The 25,905-nt window shown below is 51.3% G+C and overlaps 1 protein-coding gene across 4 annotated transcripts in view; it reads left to right on the forward strand.

Moving 5' to 3' along the window:
• The window catches only part of LRIG1 (leucine rich repeats and immunoglobulin like domains 1), a 123,053-nt gene that overhangs the window by 47,298 nt on the left and 49,850 nt on the right, over window positions 1-25,905 (forward strand). For all 4 annotated transcript variants that reach the window (XM_059075570.2, XM_067043694.1, XM_067043695.1 and 1 more), the window contains exon 3: window positions 6,036-6,110. In XM_059075570.2, coding sequence (XP_058931553.1) covers window positions 6,036-6,110 — 75 coding nt within the window. The remainder of the gene's footprint in view (window positions 1-6,035; window positions 6,111-25,905) is intronic.

Below are 25,905 nucleotides of genomic sequence, written 5' to 3' on the forward strand. Positions count from 1 at the left end.
CCTCCCTTCTCCCCTCCCAACATGGCTTTTCTCCCTCCCCTGAGCTCCTGTTGAATTTAGGGACGGGATGAGGCTCCTCACCCACTCCCCTGCGCTCTCTCTCTGTGCCGTGTGTGCCTTCTCTCCTTTCTCCCGCTAATGCACTCAGGCATGTTGACGCACGTAGCCGGCCACTGTGCTGAGCCGTCCACTCCTGATGCTCATTCTACCATTTTGAGACGGATGGAGGAGCCGAGGCCTGGGAACCTGGCTGCCATCGCACAGCTAGTACATGGGAGAGCTGGGCCTGCAGTCCTCCGTCTGACTCCTGTCCCAAGCTCTCCATGGCGGTACTGCCTTCCTGGGTGTGGGCGTTGTAAAGACAGGGATCGCCCTTTATGGACGCAGTAGGGTGTACTGGGGAAAATGCACATTTGGTAGCAAGCAGACCTGGGTTTGAGTTCTGGTTCTGCCCCTTACGGGGACTGCGTCCCTGGACAAGTTACTTACCTCTGTGCCTCTTTTCCCTCTTCTGGAACATGGGCATAGTGACGCGTTATCGAATTATAATAATTATTCATTGGAGCTGATGTCCAGAGCCTTGCCCATGGCGAGGGCTCCCTGTGTGTTATTTCTCTTCTCTTCTGCTACTCTCAGAAGCGCACAGCACACTCCCCTCGCCCCGAGCCGGGGGCCTTGTTAAGAAACAAATCCTTGAGGGCCGATAAGTTGAACCCTTTACCACTGTGACCACCTCTGGTCCCTGGTGTCACGCTGTGGGATGGACCAGACAAATTCCCCGGGGGCCCAGAGCAGTGGAACTTCTCACTGATGAGGATCGGAGCCTTTCCCGAAGGGAATTTTAATGCATGATAGAGGCAGAAAGAGGCCGTCAGGGGTGCAGGGTGGGGAGGTGGAGAAGGATATTGAAGAGAAGAAAGAAAAATCACAGCTGACACACAATTGCTTCTAAATTAACTGGGTCTCCCGGGAGCTGTCAGTTCCTCCTAAACCCTGCACAGCCGCTCGAGTCTGGAAAGCTCAGCGCAAGGGGAACCACAGGCTGGCAAAGCAGCGGGCAGTGGTTTAGCAGTGGTTTTGTTTTGGAGGCTGGAACCACAGAGCATCGCAGGCCAGCGGGAGAGAGAAAGCGAGCCGTCGGAGGCCCCCGGAGGACGTTAAGGATGCTCGTGCACCTGCTGCCAAGCCACCTGGCCCTCACTGCCCGCAGCTCCGAGGAAAGCCCACCAGGGAGGGCCTCCAGCCAGCGGGCCTGGACGGCGAGGCTCCGCTATTAATAAGAGGGGCTATTTATACCGGCCTCTTTCAAAACTGCACTAGGATCACGTTACTGCTGCCTGGCCCAGGAATGCTTCGTGTGGGTGCTGTCGTGTGCTTTCCAGGGCCGTTGACCTAAAATGTTCCTGAAGGCGGCGAGGGAGGCTGAGTGTGCCCTGCCTCTGGGTATTTATGGCTCACCCTCTGGTGTCCCAGGCCTCTGCCCTCCCCCTCCCCGCGTGCGGTGTGTTTAAGGGCGGGGTGAAACCCCGAGGGGGTGTCGTGTGAGGCACTGCTTTGGGGCCGTGAATTACCGCCACCTGTTAAGCATTTAGTATATATCTGGCTCTCTCCTAGGCTGTTAGATTTAATTATTTCAGCCAGATCCTGCCAAAACCCTATGAAGTTGGTGCTCGTACTTTGCACAGACTGGGGAGAAGGAAGCAAAGGCACAGTGCGGTTAATCGAAGGCCATTCGATTGGTAGGGGTAGGCGTGGGGTTGAATGGGCCCGGGTCTGTCTGATGTAAAAACCTGAGCTGTATGATCCCCTCCTAATAACCCCTGCTCTGCTGTGCCGTAACTGGGCCTCAGTTTCTTCTTTTAAGGTGAGGCGATGATTTAGTGCCTTCCTTTAAGGGTTGACATGTCATTCAGTGAGATAGGGTACACAAAGCCCTCAGCGCAGAGCCTGGCACATAGAAAAGCGTTTGCCCTTATTGTTTATAAGTGCTGACTTCAAGTAACCATATCCTATATCATGATATTAAAATAACTGTGTCCGGCCAGCTGGTATACACACTATATCATAAGTCTTGCCAAAGTCGTTACCTAGGCTACCTTATTCTCAAGTAGCTGAAAACACTAATAACAGTTATTGATTAAGTGGCCTTGACTCCAAAATAGCGTGCTCCTACCTGCTACTGACGACTTTCTCCTGCTTGAGAAACAAAATGAACTGACGTTCCAACCCCCGGCCCAACTTTGACTGTTATTAATGGCAGCTCCCTTCGTGTTTGGAAACAACCAAACTGCCTACGAATTGGCGGATCGGCTAAATAAGTTATGGTTCATTCATACCGTTCATTCCAGCCGAGGAGCGGTCCACCGCTGGTTGAAAGAATTAGGGAGATTTCCAAGATCTATTACTAAGGGAAAAACTGGTACCGAACAGTCTGTATAACACACAAGCATCTGTGAGAAAGAAAAACACGCGTCCATCCCTAGTAGCCAGCAGCCAGAGGAGGCAGACCAGAGAGGCCTGGAGGGCAAGGAAGCTGTATATTTCAATATGTATTCCTGGTGTTCTTTTTTGAAACAGTTTGAAATTTTACTGTGTGCTTATCTCAGCTATTCAGTATATAAACAAATATGGCCAAAAATTTTTTTAAAACCAGAAAGCGCTATAACTCAGAATGACCTGTGGGTTTGTTTTTGGTTGTTTCTTGATGCCTAATTCGATTGAGGCAGTCATAGTAATGAAAGTCCTCAGAAACATCCTTTTTTAACATTTTGCATCTTGCAAAATGTAAAAGCTTCCTATAAACCAAGTCGAGGGTGTAAATGGGAGTTTCAGAGAGAGCTGAGGGGGCCCAGAAGGCTGGGAAAGGCCCACCTCCACGTCTGCCCAGGGAGGGCCCCCCGCCCCCACCCCCATATCTTTTTCACACCTTTTTCAGCTGCAAGGTTGGGCCACAATTCACGGTCTGATGCTCCTGGAGCACTTCTTGGTCCTGAATCATCAGGAAAAGGTTCAGTTACAGAAGCCAGATATTTTAGAAGGATTTTTAGGGCCTTGGATGGAAGCAAATTTATGGGGGAAGTCTGCAGGGCGGGGGGAAAGATTGCACAGCCCGAGATACTCAGAAGATTTCATCAAACACAATCCTAAATTCCGACAGTGTCTTTACGTGTGGAGACGGTGCTGAACTTCCGAGGGCCCTTCCCTGCCCAGCTCTGGCTGTGCTATTTTTGACCGGTCTCTATTTCAGTCTGGCAAGTTGGTCGTGTCTCAGCACGAGTTGGTCCTCCGTTGCTTTCTGAGGGTAGTGTTCTGGTTTCAACAGGGGACAGAGTGAACAAAGAGAGAGCCAGCAGTGGTGGAGCTGACTTAGAGTTCCTAGCGGTTCTTTTTAAGTAGAAATGATCCAGAAGTAAGCTAGCCTCGTAGAGCTCCTTTGAGCTCCATCTGACCTCTTCATAAATCCAGCAGCCCTGCTGAGATCAGAGCCTGCGATTTATTTCTGCCTCATCCTGTTGACTGCGGGCTGCTGATCCAGACCTAAAATGTCCTGTTTACCTGCAGCACTGGTCCACGGCACCTGCACATTTTGGTCAAGATCTGAGATATTATGATGATGCCCCTTTTCCTTGTTCCTTGATTTTTCTGTGAAATTGGGTGGAGCAATTTGTCCTGTGTGCAGCAGGGGTGGCCTGAGACCGAGCTCATTCAGCCAGAGTCCTCCTGCAGTGAAGTCCATACCGTTCATTTTGGGTTTAAAGTCAAGTCCAATCCTAAGCAACTGCAGTGCAGTTATCATGTTACCCAAGGAATCATGAGCTTTCTGCCTGCTGACCTTTTCGCTTGTGGCTCTCCTTTGATTTGCAGTTGTACTTTGTTCGGCTCTTGTCCAGGCCTCTCTCTCTCAGTGTCACCCTGGGGTGGTGAGTTAAACTAAAATGTAGAGAACTTAACTTGTAAGGTAGGCAACAGTACTAGTACCTGATTCCAACCTCAGAGTTGTGGTGAGGCAGTGACATAATACTGTAGAGTTGCTCCTGTCGCTATAAATAAGTAGAGGTAATGGTTAAGAACCTCAACTTTGGGGCCAGACACACAGGGCCACTGCCTTTTACTGCTGGTGACCTTGGTCAAATTATTTCACATCTTAGTGATTCAGTTTCCCCATTGGGACAGTGGCATTGTTCATGGGGCCTGCCTTGTAGGGCTCTAAAGATGGGGTCAGTATACTGAAAGGCTCTTAGAGTCGTGGCTGGCACGTAATAAGCCCTCAGTAAGTTAGCTGCCGCTATTATTATCATGACCCCCCCAACATCTGTGTTGGAGAGTAAATCTGTAAGAAATGAAGAGTTCTTAAGCGAGCTGCCTTCTTGGCAACAGGCCCCGACCTTAGTTTTCCTTGCTCTGATAAGATCTGAGGCTCTCTTCTAGTAATACGTGCATTTATGGTACCGTGAAGATTTATTAGTAGAGATTCATACCGATGGAGAGTTTTCAGCATCCCGGTACGGAGATAGGAAACGGATCGCAGCAGGAGTGGAGAGATAAAAGGTGAAGGAGAAGCAATCTGATTTAGGGGGCAGTCAGATAAGAGACTGTTAAAGTAATTAATTGTCTCCTTCAACACACAAACAAGGGCCCTTTAAGTGGAGAAAGGATTTGCCACATGATACGGATCTGCTTTCTCTCTGCCAGATGCTTCAGTCATGAAGCTATTGAAACAGACGTTCTGTGTCCCTTAGCCCAGTAATTGCCAGGCTTCATCTCTAACTAGCTTTGGCACTGAAGAAGGGCAAATGGGATAATTCAAGGCCTTTTCCCTTTTTTTAACCCTATTCATTGCTATCAAAGATGGCAGACAACCGGATTATTCAAGCAAACACTAGCTGTCAACTTGTATGAGTACAGCTGTCATTTCAGTGGCCTTGTCTTCAAACCATAACAAGATGCTCAATGTAAGACATACTCTCTTCGAAAATGAGAATAAGGTAACCCAGCTTTATCCTTGATTCTGCATCCCAGATACAGTTTCTTTCCAGCCCATCACCCAGCACAAAGCCTGAGCACTGTGCTTTGGCTTTCTTAGGGATTTTTGTGCTCACTTTGCAAGTCTGATTTTGGATTCTCTTCTCAGGTTTGGAAATACATGTCCATGTAAGGAGGCCAGATTCCGGAGCCTGTGGGGGCGGACCAGGCGAGCTGTGTTCTGGTTCTCGGGCTTCCCCTTCCATTAAGAGTCATGAACTGTGGAAGTACAGATTTAGAATATTCGAGCGGGAAGGGAGCTTGGGAAGCATCTGTGGTCTGAGGAGGATTTTCCAGTTGTCTGCTTGCAAAAGTGTGTGTGTATGTGGATATATTCCTGGGAAACGTGTCTGGAGACTTCATCAGAGTTTAGAGAAGCTGGAATCTCAAATAGACAAGAATCTCCAAGTCCAGCTCCTTTGCTGTTGTACAGATGAGGCATTGGAGTAATTGGCCCACGTGTCCCAGCGCCAGGAACCCCACGGGAGTGCGCGAGTCTTTGGTGCTGGGTCCGAGCGTGTTGCCCTTTGGTGAGGGCACCTTTGCCCTTTGGTGTCAGGGATGTGTGTACAAAACAACCAGGAGGGGGTGGTCTTTCCTCCCCGGATCCTTTTCTGACTGTTTCAGCCCACCAGGAGCTCTCACGGGTGGTCTTGAGGGCGCTGTTTTGCATCATGCATCTTGGCCTGCGTTCGCAGTTCCTTGTCTGTTAGTCTTGATTTCTGAGCTAGATTGGAAGCTCCTAGAGGACGGGAGACATCTCCTCCTGAGTGTTTGTTCACAAACTCTGGGTGTGGTAAATAATTGGTTTTTGTGACCTGGCATCAATTCTCTCCCATTAACAACTTGCTTTTAAATTCTTTACCTTGTATTCAGCATTACAACATAGCAGTCTTCCCATGGCCAACTCAGCACTGTTTTGTTCTGTTTTTTTATTTCCCTTTTATGTCTGTGATTTCTTACTATTAATTTAAATGATTTAAATGATTCATTTCTTCTTGTTGTCATTACAGGTGCCTCAATAACAATGAGCTGACAGCCATACCGTCGCTGGGTGCTGCCTCATCTCGTATCCTCTCTCTCTTTCTGTAAGTGGTACCATTTGGGGGGACCCTGGGCTGTGTGGGGAGGCCGTGGTATCATCTTGCTGACATTTGGTGGCAGGGAAACTCGTGTTCCTGGGCTCACTGGTTAAAAAAAAGGGGGGGGGCCTTTCTCCATGTAGCTCTAATGATTATAACAAATGCCTTGCTTGCTGTTTTGGGGTGTGTAGAATTAAAACCTAGAAGTTTTGCCTCATCTCTAATTTGGGGGGAAATTATCTTTTTAATGCCCAGGGGTACACAGAATTACATTTCTTTGTCCTAGTGGTTAAGCTGCAATTTGAGTGAATAAACCCGACTTAAAAGAAGCTGTGTGCATGATAAGACAGTAGGCTCATCTTTGTGGCAATGAATTTGGGAATGTGACTCCACTCACTTCCATGGCTTAAAAAAAAAAACAAAAGACCCCCGGCCTTCTGAAGTCAATATAAAAGTAAGGAATTCGTTGTCATGGTCAAGTGTTAGACAACATACAGCCCGTCGATTATTATAGACAACACACTGGAAATGAAAAAGGGTATAAAGAGGCTTAAATGAGAAAGAAAGGGAGGTAACTGAGAGTTACCCCACTTCTTCAGCGGTCAGGTGGAGGTGCCTGCTTGTTTAAAACTCGCCCAGAGGTCTTCCCAGATAAACCAGGCATGAGTCCAGCAGTTTTCTAGACCAGATTTTAGTGACAGCTCCCCCAGCAGAGCACCTCCCTCTTCACACCTAATTTCCTGTTCCCACTCCAGCCCCACTGGTTTTTATCTGATTTGATTTTGCTGGTGTTATAACTGGTCTGCTCACCTGTGGGTATCTTTTCTCGACCCTGAGCCAAGCAGAGGGACCTGGTGGGAAGGAGTCATCTGTCCGATGGCTGGTGCAGCTTTCAGATCTCTGGGGTTTGCTGGCCACAGGCCCTGCGTTCCGGAGATGCCCTGTCCTTGTGAAACATGGTCTCGGGCTCAACCCTTTTCAAGGCGCTTGTGGGGTAGGGGAGCAGGGGCTTAGAATCGTGGCCCAGCCTTGTGTCCTGGACGGACAGATTCATCTCTCTGAACTTCGTTTTCCTCATCTGCAGAATGTGTTCTTGGCCCGTTGTACACATAGGGGCGGTGAGCCCGAGGTTCAAGGGGAGGTATATGAAGCTCCTACCATCCTGCACAGGCAGAGTAGGTGTTTGACAGATGGCGGCTGGCTGCTGGCTGGTAGCTAGTTATCACCTGGCCCCTTGGGCCTTGGCATGATCTCACCTTTAAGGCCACAGGGTCTGTGAGTCACTTCTTGTAACTGTGAAATGCTGGCGTGAAGGATGTAGCTCTTTGTCCTGAGATGGACAGTCGAGGAGCTGACTTTCTTTTTGTACCCATTTGGCCTGCGGGTTCTAGCATCTGGAAGGTGTCTCATTGCTAGTTAAATTAAGTGAGTCACCCTTACCTGAGGCCAGTTAGGGACATGTCAATCCCTGGTATGTTTATAGAGCGATGCACTGGAAGACACTTTTAACTCCTTGCTATTTAAAGGACGGTTCTTGGACCAGCAGTGTCCTGTCAGCACTGAGCTCGTGAGAAATGCAGAATCTCAAGTCTCATTCCCGGTCCTGCTGAATCAGAAGCTGCCTTCACAAGGTCCCCTGGCCATTTGCCCACTTGTTCAAGTTTGAGAAGCACTGCTTTCCCTCCCCTTGTTCTTCACTTGGTTGGGAAGCCAGGGCCAGAGAGACCATCTTTGTGTTACCAGACAGGAAACCGAGGCTGCCTGAGTTCTGTAAGGTGCAAAATCGAGAGGTGAACCAAAACTGGACACAAATGCTCGTTCACTGCTCCTTTCTCTTCCCCCCCTGCACAGCGTGCAGGAGTGTGGCAGGTGACCCGTCCTTGTCTCGAGGGTCTGTGGTGCTCTGAATCAGGCCTTGCTCTGCTGACTAAAAATACATTTCTGTTCCTTGGCCGAAATGTCAGGAGCAGTGGGGCTGGTTGGCCTTGTTCCTGCTATTCCATTAGACAGCATTAAAATATGTAAAGTAGGAAAGAAAAAAAAAAAAAAAAAAAGACTCCCTCCTAGTTTTGATTCAGTTTGGAAAATGCAGGTTCATATTGGCAGATACTACCTTTGGCCTGAAGCTGGTCTCCATCTGACTCGGTCAGTGATTTCTCTGAAACTACAGAGACTGAAGGGTCTTTATCTTCCTTCTCTCTGCGGGGCCTGTGTTCTCCAATCTTAGACCTCTGGATCTAGTGCCTGCAGAGTTAGGCTAGCAGGGTGACACTGGGGTAGCAGGATTATAGATAACTTTGCTGTCATCCTTCATGCCTTCCTGTATTTCCCAAGTGGGTCGTGCAAAGGACAGGGGAGAAAATAGCAGAGCGGGCAACAAATGAACATGATTTTCTCACATCTCCATCCACATGATGATTCCAACCGTCCAGGCTTTGAAGAGCATCTTTTGCTGGTGTGTTTGTGGCTTTTCAGAACCATAGCGGTAAAAAGGTGTCACACGTTCAGCAAACATTTAGTAGGTACCTTCTGTGCCCATGCAGTTGGGGCCCAGAGTGACCTCGGAAAGATTCAGTGCCATCACGTGTGGGAGTTCCTGACATGATGTCTGCAAATGTGGTTGGTCAGTTAGCTTAATCAGCGTTCACACTGGTAGCCCTTAGTCTCCAGATTCTCCCCTTAGTGGGCCGGAGGAGGATGAGAAAAATAATCAGAATGTGCAAAGGGACCAGAGGGCTGAGGCTGTCTGAGTGAGAGGAGCTAGGACAGCTTTCTGGGGACAAGGTTGTGGGCAGGCGGGTCAGAGAATAGGGTTCACCAGGCATATATCCAGCTCTGTCTCTGATGATGTTGTGACGTGGGACAGGGTGCTTTTTTCCTCATCTGGTGAATGAAGGGGTTGAAACACGTGGTAAAAGTACACTTGCAGCTTGTATAGTCCTTCTGTGACTCAGAAACTGGGAGTTGGGGCAGTCATGTCCCCAAAGAAATACCCCTGTCCTGTAACTACTGTTGCTGCCTTATGTCTCTTAGAAGTAGCAGCTCTGTGGTTTTCAGCTCAGACACCTGTAATTAGGGACTTTTGCCTCTGGATTTTGTTTGCCTGTAGAAGTCGGCTCTTCATCTCTGTGTTTGGTTTCCTGTCTCCCGTGTCCTTGTCAGGAACCCTGGTTCCTCACTCACAGTGTTCTGATCCGCCAGACACCAGTGCCCTCCTTTGCTGAGGTCACACTTGGGAGGGCTGTGTGGGAAAAGGGTTTGTCTCAAGTCCGGCTTTACTATCAGGGCCTGAAAACAGAGTTTTCTAGAGTTTTGGGAACTGGAGTCCTTCAGGAAAATTTCAACTGGTTAATACTTTCTGATTAAAGGAATCCAATTCAATTAAAGTGTTTGTCAGAGAGCAGATTTTTATTTGCATCGCGTTCTGCAGATAATGCCAAAGCCATTTGTCCTTAATAACCAAAAAGCGATAAACTCGAGGAAAGCTTTTAATAGGATTGGGTTGGAGCGAGGGAGCTAAATTTGATAAAATAGTTCTCAGAAAAAGAAACAGACTTTCGTTCAACAGGAACAGAATCTGCCGGTAGATTTTCACATTTGAGATTTTTTTTTTTTTTTTTCCTAATTCGAAGTCCAGGAAACTCAAGTTACAATTCCCACAGCAACAGTAATTTCGTGTGATGCATAAGATGCATAAGTGACATTTCTGGGGGAGAAAAATTTCCACTTTTCCTGTGGTGTTACCGCACTTGTATCATTGAGGAGATTGGTTCCAGTGGAAATGGTTGCGTTTTTTTTTTTTTCACTCCTAGGAGTAGAAACCTTGCTGTCAAATCGACTTTAGTTTTAAAGCACAGCAGCTTTGTCTCAGGTGTATTAGCTGTAGCTTGTTTCCCGTATGGCCCTTGGCTTTGTCCACGTAACTTCCTTTCCAGTTGGTGGTGTGTTTTGGACCCTGTCCCCTACCCATGCCTTGCCTCTCCCTCTCCCCCAACCTGTGGCCTTGATCAGGTAGGAGATCTAGGCTAAGATTCCTTGCACACAATTACCTGTGACTTTGTCATTGTGCTGTTAAAATCCGTAGGTTCTATGTTGCATTTGAAAGCACATCGAAATACCTTTTACTTCGAATCTTGGCGGGGGGGGGGGGGGGGGGGGAGCTTTTCTGAAAACGATATTTTTTTTATTGAGAGAAAACTAGCATAACATAAAACACTGTTTTAACGGATGTAAAGTGTATGGTCAGAAGCTTTTAGTACCTCCTCAGTGTTGTGCACCCCTCAACGCTGTCGAATTTCAGAACGTTGTCGTCACCCCCAGTACAAACCCCCTACCCCTGAGGCCGTCACCTCTCCTATCCCCGTCCTCCCAGCTTCCTGGCAACCAGTAATTTGAAAACTCATCTTTTTTTTTCTTCTTCTTCTTTTGAGGAGAGTATCTTTCTCTCCTGTTAGCAAAGTACCTGGAACACTTAGAATATGAAAAATGTAAATGAAAACATCAGAGGCGGGTCGAACTATGTAGTTCTGTATTTTGCTGTGACCTCTTAGCTGAAGAACAACTGATGAAATCAAAGGGTTGGCGTATTTAACGTCGCTTTATGGTAACTTCCGGAGAATAAAACCTGGAAGGAATGAAACCTGCTGTCCCGTCTGTGACCCCACTGGGAGCCAGTTAAGTGGCAGGAGCGGTGGGTGCTGCTGCCGAGGGAGGACCAGGTGAGGCCGGGAGGGATGGAGGGAGCTCTTCCGGGCTGGGTCTGCTGGGGAAGTCAAATCAATAGCAATATTTAACTCTCCGTGTGCCTAGCGCACCCTCTAGAAAAAAGGGGCCAGTCAGTCTTCTTTACAGGCTCATTAATGGGAAGATCAATTCACATTCAAGCGTAATTAAAGAGTGAGCCTTAGCAGGAGGCAGTGAGTATCTGGGCAGCCGCTCGGGACTGGGGAGAGGAATCCATTTCCCCGAGGACCCAGCCAGGGGGGCCGCTGGGCTTTGGGACCCGAGCTGAGACTGTTAATTATCAGGTGAAATTACGCTGAGTAATGAATCGTCAGTCGCCTAGCAGTGTGTGTGTGTGTCTGTGTCTGTGTCTCTCTGTGTGTCTGTGTGTGAGTAATGAATCGTCAGTCGCCTAGCAGTGTGTGTGTGTCTGTGTGTGTTTGTGTGTCTGTGTGTCCTGACTACAAGTGTATGTACCAGGGGAGGTGGACATCGAAATTCTCCCCAAGGTAAAGATCGTCCGTCCTTCCTGTGGGGGAATTTGCTGGACCATCCACGAATCATCAAGTTAAGAGCGGACTTAATCGAGTTTAATAGAAAATATGGAAATGGGCAGTTCTTCCTGCATTCTGCTTCTGAGCGGCGTCCTCCAGTGAGAACCGAGGTTAGCCTTGCCCGTGAAGGAAGGCCAGTCGGCCTGGGCGTTGGTGTAAAAGTAAACCCCATCTGGGCCGTTGACATCTTATTCTCTGCAGGCCTATGGACACACTCATCAGGATCGTGGAGTCAGTAGTGACCGAAACGCTTTAGGGAGAAACTGTGAACAAAGCTGTGTTTAAAAGGCCCCAAGTCAAGTGTGAATCTCCGTGTTCCCTGAGCAGCCTGTATAGCCGGTTCAGATCCCAGGTGCTAAAGGGAAGCCAGGGCCCTAGTCAGAAAACAGCACAACAGGAAGATATATGTAAACCGGAGGCTTCGGTTCCTCTCTTCTGTGTCTTCAGAGACGTGCTCACTTTCTGCCTCGGTTGCCCAGATTTCTGTGGGTGTGAACGGATTCTTTCCTCTGGGTAAAACGTCACACCCGTTCCCTTGGGAGATCATGGCTTCTCTCCATCACCTGTGTAGTTCTCAAACTGGACCATTTACCAGAGTCACCTGGAAGGCTCGCTGGGCCACAGGGTGGCCGGGGCCCAGCCCCAGTTTCTGATCCGGCAGGTCTGGGTGAGGTGTGACCAAAGAATCTGCTTTGCTCACAAGTTCCTAGGGGATGCTGACGCTATGGGTCTGGGAACCTCCCTCCCTCGGAGAACCGCTACCTGAGCTTCTGTAGTAATGTGGGGTGGGGGGGGCAGGGTGGAGTCCTTAGCAACCGCGATGCTGAGTTTTTGGAGGGCAGTAAATTATTCAGACAAATTCCCCTTGTCACCTGTATGGGCAGAGGCATTTCTCTGGGGCAGTGGGGCTCCAAGGCCTGGTTAAGGTATTTATTTCTGAGCAAAGTGCTGGGGGCAGTGGACACAGAGCAAGCGTGGGCAGCGCTTGAGGCCCACGGCTGTTATCAGTTTGTCTCTGCGTAATGGACTGTTGAGTGGTGATCACGCAGGTCTCCCCGTCAGACCTTCACGAGTCCCTGGGAGGCAGGGAGCCTCTTCTGGCAGATCTGTACCCGTCTCGATGTGCGGTGTCAGCAGCTCTGCTTACAGCTGTGCCTCCCTGCCGGGAGCCGCTTTTAGCACCCCTTACCTTTCTGCTAATTATCCGTCACTGTTATCAGATAAAACTTTACCCTCGACTGAGACTTGAAAGGTGCTCCTCCGTTGTTCCAGGCGGTGCTGCTTTGTTCCAGCCGCCGAAGCATCTGGAAGGTGAGCACAGCCATGCTCGTCTGCCCTGATGGGGGAATCAGAACTCGGGGCCCACACCTGTCCTCCACCCTGCGTCAAGCCGTCTGTGACCCCCCTCGTCACCTCCTATTTTCCGGCCTTCTGCCACCAGGAGGCTGTCCTTCTGGTTGTCCGTGAGCCCCAGAAATGAAAGGAAAGCGGAGGAAGCTGAGATGGGGGCCCAGGGCTCACGTGCGGGGCCACAGGGAGGTGTGCCAGCGCATGCGTGTTCCACGTGAAGCCCAGGACAGACAAACGTGCCCCACGGGCCGGAGTCCCTGCCCTCAAGGGACTCGCAGTCTAGCTGCAGAGAAGGATGAGTAAACAGGCAGTTGTCATGCAAGCCAGGGCCTGGGAAGGTCTCGGGCGCAAGACGGGGAAGGTTCCCAGACGAAGTGACCTTACGCGCGCCTCCTTTCTCTCCCCACTGCAAGATGGGGCAGTGAGGTGCTCAGCCAACACGCAGGCCACTTGGAGGAGCACTGGGAGAAGGGCTCACAGGCCATGGCTGTTCCCCCTTTTAAGGCCAGTTTGCTCCCCATTTTTCCCCTTTGTCAACAGGCGGGCTGCTCTGAAGGGCCAGGAAGCTTCTGTTGGAAGGCAGAGCGGGACCCCTGGTTCTCAGACCCGCAGGCTCATCAGACTCTGGGCACCATGAGTGAGCCTCAAAATAGAAAGTTAAACGCCCAGTACACAAAGAAAGCAGCTCTGTGTCCCGGAAGCTTCCCAGGACTTCTGTAGTGCGGACTGCCTCTTGCCCCGAGTCTCAGGGAGCCTTTTGCTGGGAAAGGAACCGCTGAGGCCTCCGCGGCGAGCCTGCCAAATTACACACAGTCCTGACTTGTCATTTTCCTTCTCTCTTTTCTTTTCTTATTTTTTTTTTTTTTTTTTACTTTCTTTGAGACTGGGGGTGGTAAGGCAGCCAGATGAGCGGTCCATCTGCAAACCATTTGCTGCGAAAGTGAAGGGAACGCCAGCTGTGCTGTCTGGGGAGCTGAGGGAGGGGTGCACCCATGGAATAGGAACTTGGTCACGGAGGTCACTGCCTTTTTTGGGAACTCGGTAGCTTAGGGTCTGTCGTTGAGAGTTGGCCTTTGTTGTGTGTTCGGTTTTTTTTCTTCCCCCTCTCTGTCTCATTTTTTCTGATGACTGTCTAAGTTTTAAATAGAGTCCAAGACCCAGTGGGAATGGGCATGCTGGTGCAGCATGGATGGTCTTGGAGGGAAGTACTTCCTTCCAGCAGCGGGTGCTGAAAGCACGGCAGGGCCGTGTGACCCGGCGGCGGTGGCGCGGGGAAGGGAAGCGGAGCTGCTTTGTCCATTGCACAATCTCCCGTGTGAAAGGAGCTGGCCCCCGCCCATATCCACAGCCTCCTTCCAGCCAGGCCGTTTCCTCCCCGCCCCCACCCCTGCACTCCCACTCCCTGCAGGTGGCTTCTGTAATCCACTTACCCCGGGGGAAGCTTCGCCAGCGTGTGCACCTAATCCGAAAATGGCCAGCTCGACTTTGACCCCCGTGGTGACCGTGCAAAGAAGGCCAAGCCAATTGTGCCTGCTCACACCTGGGAGCCATTTTCAGCTTTTACAGCCCAAGTGGAAGAAATGTGTTTGCATTTATGCCAGCCCTTCCTTTCATAAGGCCTTTCGTTGTTGGGCAATACGGAGGGAATATTAGATTCCCCCTGCCTGTTCAAAGGCAAGGGTTTTTAGAGACAGGTCAGTTTACCCGGTGAATTAAGTCGAGTCATGCGAAATGGCCAGATTTTCTAGTTCAGAAATGGTCAGAACATCAGCAGTCTCACCATGGTTCAGCGTCTCGAGATGGAAAATTGCAGCAGTCACTGTATGTGGTACACAGTCGTTGTCAGGCATTGCTCTGTGTGCCTCCCCAGGCCTCACCTCATTATATTGCCTCGGCAGTCCTAGGAGGCACAGGGTCTGTGGTCACGCACTTTGTACAGATGACGTGCCTGAGGCACAGAGAGGGCAAGACACTTCTCCGAGGTCACACAGGAAGTGGTAGAGGTGAGTCTTGGTCTCATCCTCTGCACGTCTGGGGTTTGTGTGCTCACTGTACGCAGGGAAACGTGTGGTCTGGGGGCCTGGGAGGGTCTTGTCACCTCACGTGCTGACATGTCAAATTGTGTTAAGAGGGATGCGCCTCGGGACTGCGGCCGGTAGGCTCTGGTGTGGGTGAGAGGCTGCGCCCCACGCATGGGCGTCTCTTCAAGTCGTGTGCCTGCCTCCGAACGTTGGGCAGCCCTCAGTATGGTTTTCATTAACTGATGCAGAGTGACGGGAAGTCCTCCTGACCTCAAGAGTAGCCTGACCTTCCCCTCACCCCCCGGACACACCCAGGTGGGTTATCCTGGCTGATTCTGGTCCCCCGTCTTGCAAGGGTGCGGGGAGGAAGACTCGCCTTGCCGTCAGGTCTCTGCAGCGCCCAGGGGGTGTTCAGTTGTTCCAGCAGCTCTTCAGACAGTGGCCCTCCGCCGCCCAACACATCACTTCGAGGCGAATTCCTCCGCCGTTTCCTCACTTCCTGGACGCCGTTCAAACCCAAACGGCTGAAATAAAGGTGCCAATTTGTAGTTCTTTCTTCCCATCCTCTTCAACCAGGAGAGGGAAGTGTGTGCTGCCAAGGATGGCAGGGCTGTGGGATGCAGCCAGGTGGCCCTCCTGGGGTGTCCTCTGTGGGGGCTGCTGGTCTCTGCTCAGCTGTATGGCTGCAGGGTCTTTGGGGGCAAAGAAGCTCTTCATCAGTGGGGAGGGCTATGAGAGGCGGGCTGCTGTGAATCAGTTTGTAAAGACCGGGGCTCCTTCCCCAAGTAATACCGAGAGAAGGCAGGTGCCAGTGGATGTCTTCACCTCACAGTGCGTCCGACATCATAAGGGCCTTATAGAGAGGGGGCAGTTCTGCACAGTGGTTAAGAGGAGGCTCTGGATCCACTGCATCTGGCCGTGAGTCCTGCCTCCATCGCCTGTGCTGGCCTCAGCTGGCTCCACTCATGCAATGGTGTTGGCTGTGAGGATCCACTAAATACTGCGTGTCTCAGTACAGGGTCTGGTGTCTCCTGAAAGCGCACCAGGTTGGAGACACTGTTTTACCCCTGACCCATCAAGGGCCTTCTGGGCGTGGATGGAGCTGGCCCTGCTTTTGGCTGCTGTGTTCCAAGGGGCATTGGTGGGTATTCTCCACACTGAACCGGGAGGCGGGGTGTCGGAGGTGGGGGGTAGAGGCTCTTCACGTCCCCTGAAAATGGACTCTGCTTGCAGATACCTGTTGTGGTGTGGCTCGCTCTCTTGTGATAGACAGATACTCTCCATCCTTGTGTGTGTGTGTGTGTGTGTGTGTGTGTGTGTGTGTGAGATTTAGCTTAGCTTTCCCGTGTATTAATTCCCTCTATGGGAACTGTTGCGTGCACCAGGAGAGTTGATTTCCCTCCTCTTTGCTCATCGCCCGTTCCTCTACCTGGGATAGGTGCAGCAGGCAGCAAAGCACTCTGCAAATATCTTAGCAGTGGCTCCCATCCTTGACTGCACAGTAGAAGGACCTGGGGAACTTGAAGAAACCTAGAAGACCAGGCCTCACCCCAAGGCAGGTTAAAGGAGAACCTTGGGGCTTGGGGCTGAGGGGCTGTTGCGGTAGGGACATGGGTGTTTTCTGGTTTTTTTAAGCTCACCAGTTCCTTTCAACATGCAGGCAAAAATTTGAATGAGCCACAGCTGGGCACATGCAAGTGAAAGGTTTTGTCCCCTTCTCTCCTTCCCTGTGATACCTGTCACTTAAAATACTCAGGCTCCCCTGCCTTCTTGACTTTCACACCTTCTTTTTTCTTTCTTTCTTTTTCTCTCCAAGTAGAGGAAAAATAAATACGAAGGCTGACCTTTAATTTAGCGCTTATGATTCTCGGGGAGGTCCCTATGAAAGGTTTTAGTTACCTCTTTTACCACTGATTTAACGTGAAGATACTGCGGAGTTAGCCATTCAGAATGTCTAAGAGATGCTTTTGGCTTTGTCGTGTGGGGGGCAGCGTGTTTGGCCTGGGGAGGCATGACCACCTCGTTTGGTGATCACAGAACTTGATTGTGGATTTGCCGCCTAAACTGGGGTATCTTCTTCCCCTGAAAGGCAGACCACCCGTCTCTCACTTGCTTTCCGCCTGTAAGTCAGAGAAGAAGCATTATGATGGTGGGGGAAGAAAACCCTCTTTATAGTAAAACAATAGGCAAAACTTACATCAGACGCTTTACAAACCTTTTTCTTTATCATTCCAAAAGTAAGGCTCGGCTCTTCTTAAAAACAAAAAGAATACGTAAATATAAGCTGTAGAAAGTGAAGCTTTCCCTCTAATCCCACCCAAAAGCTGTGTTGTAATACAGCAAAATTCTAGTGCTGACATTCAGTTTGGATAATTATCTGTTGGTATCTTGTGAGGGTTGTTTGGGAGTTGGACCCTCCGACAAGCCCCTCTGACAAGTCACAAAGAGTAATTAGAGTTACGGAAATAAGGGGAAAAATTCCCTTGGACTTTTTGGGAATGTGACGTTTTCTCCAAATCAAGCGGGATTCTTTTTTGTATGCTGAAAAACAGTATTTATCAGCACACAGAGTGAAGTTTTTCTGCCTCGTAATTGTTGTTTGATCTTGGGAATCCGCGTGAGGACTGGCCATCCCAGGGGCTCCCTCTCCTCCTGGCCTTGCCGACAGCAGTGATAAACCCTTTCACCACCCGAGGCTCCTTATAGGCCAGGCCGGCCTCTGCCTGCCTCCCTCATTCTCTAGTGTGTGTTAACAAGAGCCGTGATTTGGGGATGCTCCAGCAATTATGTGGTTCCAAATAGCCACACGCCTGTGGTTCTCATGCCTGTCTTCACTTTCCCCCGTTCCCTGAAAAACAGTTGTAGCTCCTGGGAGGCTCAGTAAATTGTCCAGGGAGAGAGGGATTCAGAAGGCAAAGTGCCGGGCTTCCCTGGTGATGCAGTGGTTAAGAATCCGCCTGCCAGCGTAGGGGACACGGGTTCGAGCCCTGGTCCAGGAAGATCCCACATGCCGCGGAGCAGCTAAGCCCGTGCACCACAGCTACTGAGCCTGCGCTCTAGAGCCCGCGAGCCGCAACTACTGAAGTCCGTGCACCTAGAGCCCGTGCTCTGCAGCAAGAGAAGCCCGCGCACCATAACGAAGAGTAGCCCCCGCTCACCGCAGCTAGAGAAAGCCCGCGTGCAGCAACGAAGACCCAACGCAGCCAAAAATAAATGAATAAAATAAAATAGAATAAAAAAGAAAGCAAAGTGCTGCTGTGCATTGTGGGTAGCATCAGACCTTGAGGCCAAGGTTCATCTTGTCCCTGCCTGGGTGGTCCCACGGGTCACCTTGGGGAAGAGAAAGCACATGGATGAGGACCCTGCCTGCTTCTCATACAGCTGCTCCTTTATGGGCATTTGAGCAGAGAATATTGGTCCAGTCTCTCTTCACCTCCAGCTGGAGACGGGTTGTTAGGGTGACTTCTTTGCTGGCAGGAAAACCCCCCTACACCATTCTCTTGTCAGGACATCACCCAACAGAGTGCTTCCTGTCTCTTGAACTCAGAATGCAAGCCGTTCTCAGCGAAGCGGGTGCTGGCACCCAGGGAACAGGGAGGAGCCATCCGTCCCGTGAACTTGGCCTCCCCCTCGGCTTCTGGCCCTGCCTCTGCCAGAAATACCCCTACAGGGTCTTTCACGAGTCACCTCTCCACTTTGGGTTTCTGTTGCCTCAGCTGTAAGGAGAGATCCGGGTCCCATATCTGCCACACTTAACCAGGGTCAAGGATACACGCGGCTGTTTCCTCTCCTGCGGGCCTGGGGCGGCACCTGGGCTGTGCGTCCTCTGGAACAAATGTCCGTCTCTGGTTGAGAACATCTCTCATGGGTTCCTGGTAGAGGCTCAGATGCTGGTGAGTTCTGTCTAGTGGGCCCACTGAGCACCCACCCGTGTTGAGAAGCTGCTTGATTAGCGTCGGAGCTCGTCCTGGCCGGTGCCACACCTGAGACCCGCACCTTGTTTCTGAAGGGGTCCTCACGGCCTTGGCTCCGGCGGCGTCCACGCTTGGCCCTTCTCTTCCTCTCCATCCTCCCTCCCGTGTAACCCCCATGGAACTCTATCCTCACCGCCTGCCACTCCACACCTGCCACCCAGTGGGGTGCCTGCCTTGTGGTGGCCCTGCGGTCAGTATTCGGCGAAGAAATGAAGGAAGGGGCCCAGTGGCTTCTGTGTCACCTAAGGAATAAAGTCTTGGGCTCTTTCAGAGTTGGCCTCTGGTTCCCTTTCTTCCCGGCATCTCCCCACTTCCTGCCTGGAGCTTTCCATCCGGCTGCTTGTGCTGGGAGCCCACACAGACCGGGGCTCTGATTCCAGGCCTTGTTCATGGTGTCACCTCTGTCTGGAGTGGCCGTCCCCCCCCCCAGCCACCTCCTCCACAGCACTGTGGCCCCATCTGTTAGTGTGGTTGTCACATCTGTGTCTTTCTGTGTCTCCAGGGTGTGTTTTTGGGGAATTGGGGGATGGGGAAAGGGGGTCGACCCTACCACAGTCAAGTTTATCTTTTCCTTACAGCAGCTGCACCTCACAGGCACCCCATACACGCTTGGCTGAATACATAAACGAAGGACTGAATGCATGGGTTAGTCGAAGAATGAGCCACTGTGAAGCATAGGGCAGATACTGGATAGTTTTAGACATTTATCGTCAAGGTGAAGGGACTCATTGGGGACAAGTAATAACAGAAATGGTCGGTTGTGGCTTCCTAAAGGGCCTGGCTCTTTTCAGGCGAGAGAGAGGACTCGCTTTCCTTGATTCATTGAAAATCTGGGCAGATGTTACAGGAGGGAAAGCAGTTGTAGAAACCATCCCGTGGAAGGCAGCGTGGCTTAGGGGAGGTGTGCGGGCCCCGGGGTCCCATCGTCAGGTTTGAATCCTTATCCTGTTTCTTTCTAGTAGCAGCTTTGCAAGCCTCGGTTTGCTTAGATGTGCAACTGTCCTTAAACTGGCATGGGTGTGTCAGGAGAAGGGCTGTCCTGGTCTCTGCTCACCTGTCAGGTAGGTTGGGGAATAGGCTTTTCCCAAAGTGAAGGTCGAGAATCACTGCAGATACCGCTATGCATCCAGCCCATCCAGACTGCTTCTCTGTAGTCAGGAAGTTCAGGAAACCCAGAGCTAAAGGTAAAGCAGCCTTCTTTGCTACAGGATATGTAGAGCCTTTAGTAATGAGGGGGGCGCAGTGTGGTGTCTCCCACATAAAATGAGCCTACCTGGACCCCTCTCCTATGAGACCCTAACAATTGCTTCATGAAGAAGGGGGTCTTGTGGTCATTGTATGTTTAGCAAATGCAGAATCGAGCAGAATGCAAAGGTACTTTTCTTGGACCTTTGTGGGAGTCTGCCGGGGCTGACGAGGGAGGAATATATGCGGCTGTTCCAGAGCCTTTTCATGGAACTCCTCCCAAGGCTGGTGTTCCAGGGATGGTGTCTTGAGAACCCCATGTCTGGTAGTGGAGGCCCGACCTTTGTCCACCACCATCTAAGTCTAGACACCCAGGAGGCCCTCCTGCTTGGCCACATAGTGCTGGGGTTCAGCTGAGTTAGAGGACACAGAACCCAGCAGTAACTCCTCATACGTCACCACTGGTGGTCGCTGGTCTTCCAGTCAGCTTTATGAGCTACACCTTTCTCACCGAGTCCGACACCCTCCAATTCCTTCCTAATCGGTAGAAGGTAATTAGACGGTTCATGCCTATCCCTAGATTTCAGAAGTTTCACAAAGCACAGCAGTATTTGGTGCTTGGCCCTTGGAACTGAGTCATGCTGGGTAGATTTCTGCCGGAGACCCAGTGAGGTAGCGGGTTGGCTGGCTGATTGCAGCATGCATTCCACCAGCACTTCTGTCTGATTGCACTGTGAATGTCTTGCTATGTTTTTTGTTGTTTTAATTAATCTATTTTGAACTCATGGTGGATTCTCGTGCTATTGTAAAGAACGTAGAAAGATCCTCCTATACCCTTAACCCAGTTTCCCCCGATGACAACCTCTTGCAAAATTTCATACAACCAGGATATTCACATCAGTACAGTCAAGGTAAAGAACATTTCCATCCCCACAAGTATCCCTTGTGTTGCCTTCTTACACCCACGCCCTTGGCAGTCTCCAGTCATGGCCAGCACTTGGTGTTTTCAGTATTTTTTATTTTAGCCATTCGGTAGGTGTGTATTGATATTTCTTGGTGGTTTTAATTTGCACTTCCCTAATGGCTAATGATGTCGAACATCATTTCATGTGCTTATTTGCCATCTGTATATTCTTTTTGGAGTAATATCGGTTCATGTCTTGTGCCCATTTTCTAACCGGATTGTTTGGGGTGTTTTTGCCATTGAGTTTTGAGTGTTCTTTATATATTCTAGATACTAGTTCTTTGTTGTTATATGTGGTCTGATATGTGGATATGTGGTCTGAAAATATTTTCTCCCAGTCTGTAGTTTGCCTTTTCATCTTAATAGGATCTTTCCCAGAGCAAATGTTTTTAATTTTGGTGCAAGTCCAATGTGTTAATTTTTCCATTTATGGATTGTGCCCGTAGGGTCAGATCTGTCTGGCCCAAAACATAGATTTCTCCTACGTTTTTTTCCTAAAAGTCATTCGTTTACGTTTGACATTGAGGTTCATGATGATACGTATTTTAATTAATTTATTTATTTGGCTGCGTGGGCTCTTGGTTGTTGCGCGTGGTCTTTTTCGAGTTGCGGTGAGTGGGGGCTTGTCTTGTTGTGGAGCACGGGCTCTAGGCGTGTGGGCTTCAGTAGTTAGTTGTGGCACACAGGCTTAGTCGCTCCGCGGCATGTGGGATCTTCCCGGACCGGGGCTCGAACCTGTGTCCCCTGCATTGGCAGGCGGATTCTCAACCACTGCACCACTAGGGAAGCCCTGCAAAATGACAAAGGTTCGGCGCTGTTTGAAGGTTTTCTCCGACGGCATGGCGGTGCGGTGGGCGGGGCGGCGCGGTGGAGGGTCCCGGCAGCTCCAGGCGGTGGCCGCGACGGCCGATATGGTTTTTAAAACTTGACACGGAGGTGAAAATCAAAGCTTGTTGTTTCATGAAAGGAGCAGAGCAAGAGTTGGCTCTTGTAGGCGCTCAGAACAGGCAAGACAAGAGGATGGCGTGGTTCCGGGGTGGAGAAGAGTCGGTGCCGCTTTGATGTTGCCGCGGGTCTTATTATCATCTCAGGGTGGATAAGAAAGACTGCATTAGAGGGCCGACTCCTAAATCCCGCCCATGCACGTCCTTAACCCTCCCAGAGTGCAGTCAGGTCGTATGCTGAAGGCTTGGGAAATTGCGTGATAAGAGATACCCTGAATCCTATGATCGGGAGATCAGAAGTCTTCCAGATGGGGCAGGAAGCAGGCCTGGTTTTATTTTAAAGGCACGTCAGTGGTATCACTCCCCAGAGGCGGGGAGGATCTTGGCTTGGAGGCTGCAGCCAAGTGCTGAAACAGCTTCCTCCACGCTGGAGCTCCAGAGCTGCCGGGAAGCTGGCAGGCGAGCCGGGGAACATGCTGGCAGTGGCTGGCGGGGGGAGGGGAGGCAGTTTCGGGAGCGCCCCAGCACCCCCAGTCCCCTCTCTGTTCTCGCAGCCACAGGCCGTCTCCAGAGAGACGCGCAGCCGGGAGCCAGAGGACACGTGGGTTCGCATGCTGTTTAGCTGGGTGACCCCAGAGCAGCGTCTTACCCTCTCTGAATCTGGCTGAGCGGTGCCTCTGTGGCGTGGTGTGGAGCAGAGGGTGGGCAAGTTTTTTCTGCTCCCTGAAAAGTGCCCGGTTCAGTCTTTTCATACTTTCTGCCTGAGGAGAGAAGAGCCACTCGGACGCTGCTCTTTAGGGCCCGCGCCCGTCACCTTAAATATAAACAGCGAAGAGGTCTGGCTGGGCCCTGCAGCAACTGTGCCCTGACGCGCTGTGGGCCAAGGGTCCGGCAGGCCCACGTGTGTGCGTGGAAGGGCGGGGTGGTGGCAGGATGTGCCCTTCCTGCATCTGCAGGCGGGTCCTGCCTCCCTTGGGGTCCCAGGATCGGGGGGCGGCCCTGGTGGATGCTGAGAAGAGGTGGGAGACACAGGGTACTGTCCAGAGAAGCCCTCTTCCCCGGGGCTGGTTCTGCCCACTTCTGTTCCACGCAGGAGCGTGTGATGAGGAGTCGTGCCTGGGCTGCAGTCCCAGCTGCGCTGCTTCCTGCTGGTTAACCTTCCTACAGCCCATCCCCCCACCCGCCATCTGTAAGGTGGGGATGGTAACAGTATCCGCCTCTCGGGTCGTGGTGGGGGTTAAACGAGCTGAACCAGAGCATGGTACCTAGTAAGCACGAACTGCGAAACGCTCGATTTGTTAGTCCTATTCCGGCTCGTGTATCTCACGAGACGTGTGCTCATCCTCAGTGGCCAAGCGGCAAGGGCCGGCTTCCTGGGAGGGTCCGCTGCCCTGTGCAGCCGACGCTAGCGTTGGACCCGTTCCCTGGAGGCTGCAGAGGCCCCCAGGACCCATAGCAGGCCTGGAGCAGGCTGTGTGCCCGAGCATGCTGGGGTTCCGGGGGTTCCAGAGGAGACTCTGGAACTGGCGTCATCCCTCACTAGATGAAGGATGCCTGATGAACGAGAGGAGGAGCTCCGAGGAGTGGCCCTGGGGCTCCTCCCTGACAGCATCCTTTGAAGAAAGGCCGCTGCTCCTTCGGTGGGCCTCTCAGCTGTGCCCCACCCCAGGGCCCACCACCTTGGGGCTCTCAGGGAGGCCAGGTGTTTGTACACTTAAGGATCAGGTCCCAAAGTTCAGCGTCTAAGGTCGAGTTAACAGCTTTGTAAAGTATCTATTTGATGTCTTTATATAATTGGTAAGCACATTAAAAGAATAGGCAAAAGAGGGGGAGGAAATTCCGGGCTCCTCCTGTCCTGTCCCAGAGCTGCGGGTTATAGGAGTTAACAGTTCTCCCTACCGTTCCTGCCTGTGTGGTTTAGAGAGTGCGCATCAGCTCCGCGTCCCCCCTTTTGCTTTGGCAGGTGGTGTGGACAGTCTCCTGAGCGCCATTGCAGCTTGGCGACCGAGGCTGCAACGCGAGCCCGGCCCTGAGAGAGATGAGGTTAGGTTTCCTTTGGAAATGTCGAGTGGAGCCTCTATGTTGTTTCTGTGTGGTGGTTACATTTTTTCAAGTCCTGGGTGGTGAGGTCTGTGAGAAGCAAAACCGCCAGGTCTGTGAGGAGCTAGAGACACAGCCTGTCAGTCTTAGATCCCTGGGTGATCTAAGCTTGCTCCCGCCAGCCCGCCAGCTGCCAACCAGCATTTATGGACCCTGGGGAAGGGCTGTTTTCTCTGTGCAGCCCAGCTGCTGGATCACGTCACCCGGCCGGGGGCTTGCCCACCTAACCCTCATTGGTGGAGAGCCATCAGTGAGAGGAGAAGTACCTATCGTAGCTTCTTCATGTCCTCCGGGAGGGGCTGTGTGAACACCCCTTGGGTGGACCTGGCCTTAACAGGTGCTCTGACCACCTCCTGGTTCCTGATCGCTGCCATCTCTCCACCTTTCCCACCGTTCTTTGCCGGGAATGGTGGCTCATCCCCTCGAATCTGGGAGAGTCTGTGCCTCTAGCTCTTGGATAGGCTTGCTGCTGGCCTTTCCTGCAGAGCCGCCCTGAAAAGTGTAATGAGAAATCGGGCAAGTCAAGCTCAGCCGTGGGCTTCTTACTGGTACCAGGGTGTGTGGTTCCACGTGGCGCGGCCTGACAGCTGGGCTGCCCCTCATCCACCCCCACCCCACCCCCCCAAGGTGCAGAGGATCGCACCTACGTGGCAGGGTGTTCAGGGAGCAGGTTGCCAGGGCGAGGGGAGAAAAGAAGAAGAAAAGGGCTGGATTGACTCATTTAAGGGAAGATAAACCCGAGAGTGGCCATGTCAGCTTTGACCAGGAGAGAAACTCTCCGGGCTTTTCTGAGCTGGGATGCCCTTCTGTGGATGGGAGTGCAGATGGAGTGGCTGGCTGTTCCTGACTTACCATCTCCTGGCCCCACTTGGTGCCGCCCTGCCCTGCCCACATGCAGGGCAGGTTCCCTCCCCATGGTCACGGAGCTGAGCGCCCAGCCAGCCCTTAGAAGTCCCTGCCAGTGTGAAATGCCACGGCCCTTCTCCCTGGGGAGCGCAGTGCAGACGTGGCTCAAAGGGCTTCCTTGGGTCAGCGTGTCGGGTTGGAACTCCCCTGGTTGAATTTCTCCTCCTCCTTTTCCACTGTGGCTGAGGCCGGAGTGGGGAAGCACGTGTGTGGCTACGGAGACCTGGGTTAGGGCTGCTCAGCCCTCGCTGCTGCCGGGGGTGGGGGGACGGGGGGACTGGTGGCCACTGCACGGTGAGTAGAGCCACCACTTCGGCCAACCCCGGCTGGTCAACGAATGTCCGTGTTCTGGGTCACATTGAACTTGGGAGATGCACCACGATCAGCCCGAAAGTCCATTGTGTTTGACATTTTCTTCTAAGGATATCTGTCAGCTTCCCTGCCTAAAAAAGTTAATTCTACATTACACCTCTCATTTTTCTCTTTCAAAGCTTTGTTTAATTGAATGGTTGATTTTCCCTTTTTTTTTTTTTTTTTTTTCCTGAATAACATTCCTTTGTTCAGGAATGTCGTGGCAAATACAGGAGACTGAACTGGAGTTGTAATTCATTTGTTTATTCAACAGATTTTTAAAAAAATTTTTACTTTATATTGGAGCATAGTTGCTTCACAATGTTGTGTTAGTTTCAGGTCACAGCAAAGTGATTCAGTTATGCATACACGTGTATCTATTCTTTTTCAAATTCTTTTCCCATTTAAGTTATTACAGAATATTGAGCAGAGTTCCTTGTGCTATACAGTAGGTCCTTGTTGGTTAGCTGTTTTAAATATAGTGGTGTGTACATGTCAATCCCAGACTGCCAATCTGTCCCTTCCCCCCGGTAACCTTAAGTTCCTTCTCTAAATCTGTAAGTCTTAAACAGATTTTTTTTTTTTTGCGGTGCGCCGGCCTCTCACTGTTGTGGCCTCTCCCGTTGTGGAGCACAGGCTCCGGACGCGCAGGCCCAGCGGCCACGGCTCACGGGCCCAGCCGCTCCGCGGCATGTGGGATCCTCCCGGACCGGGGCACGAACCCCCGTCC

Source organism: Kogia breviceps, chromosome 10 (genome assembly GCF_026419965.1).
Source record: "Kogia breviceps isolate mKogBre1 chromosome 10, mKogBre1 haplotype 1, whole genome shotgun sequence".
NCBI classification, from domain to species: domain Eukaryota; kingdom Metazoa; phylum Chordata; class Mammalia; order Artiodactyla; family Physeteridae; genus Kogia; species Kogia breviceps.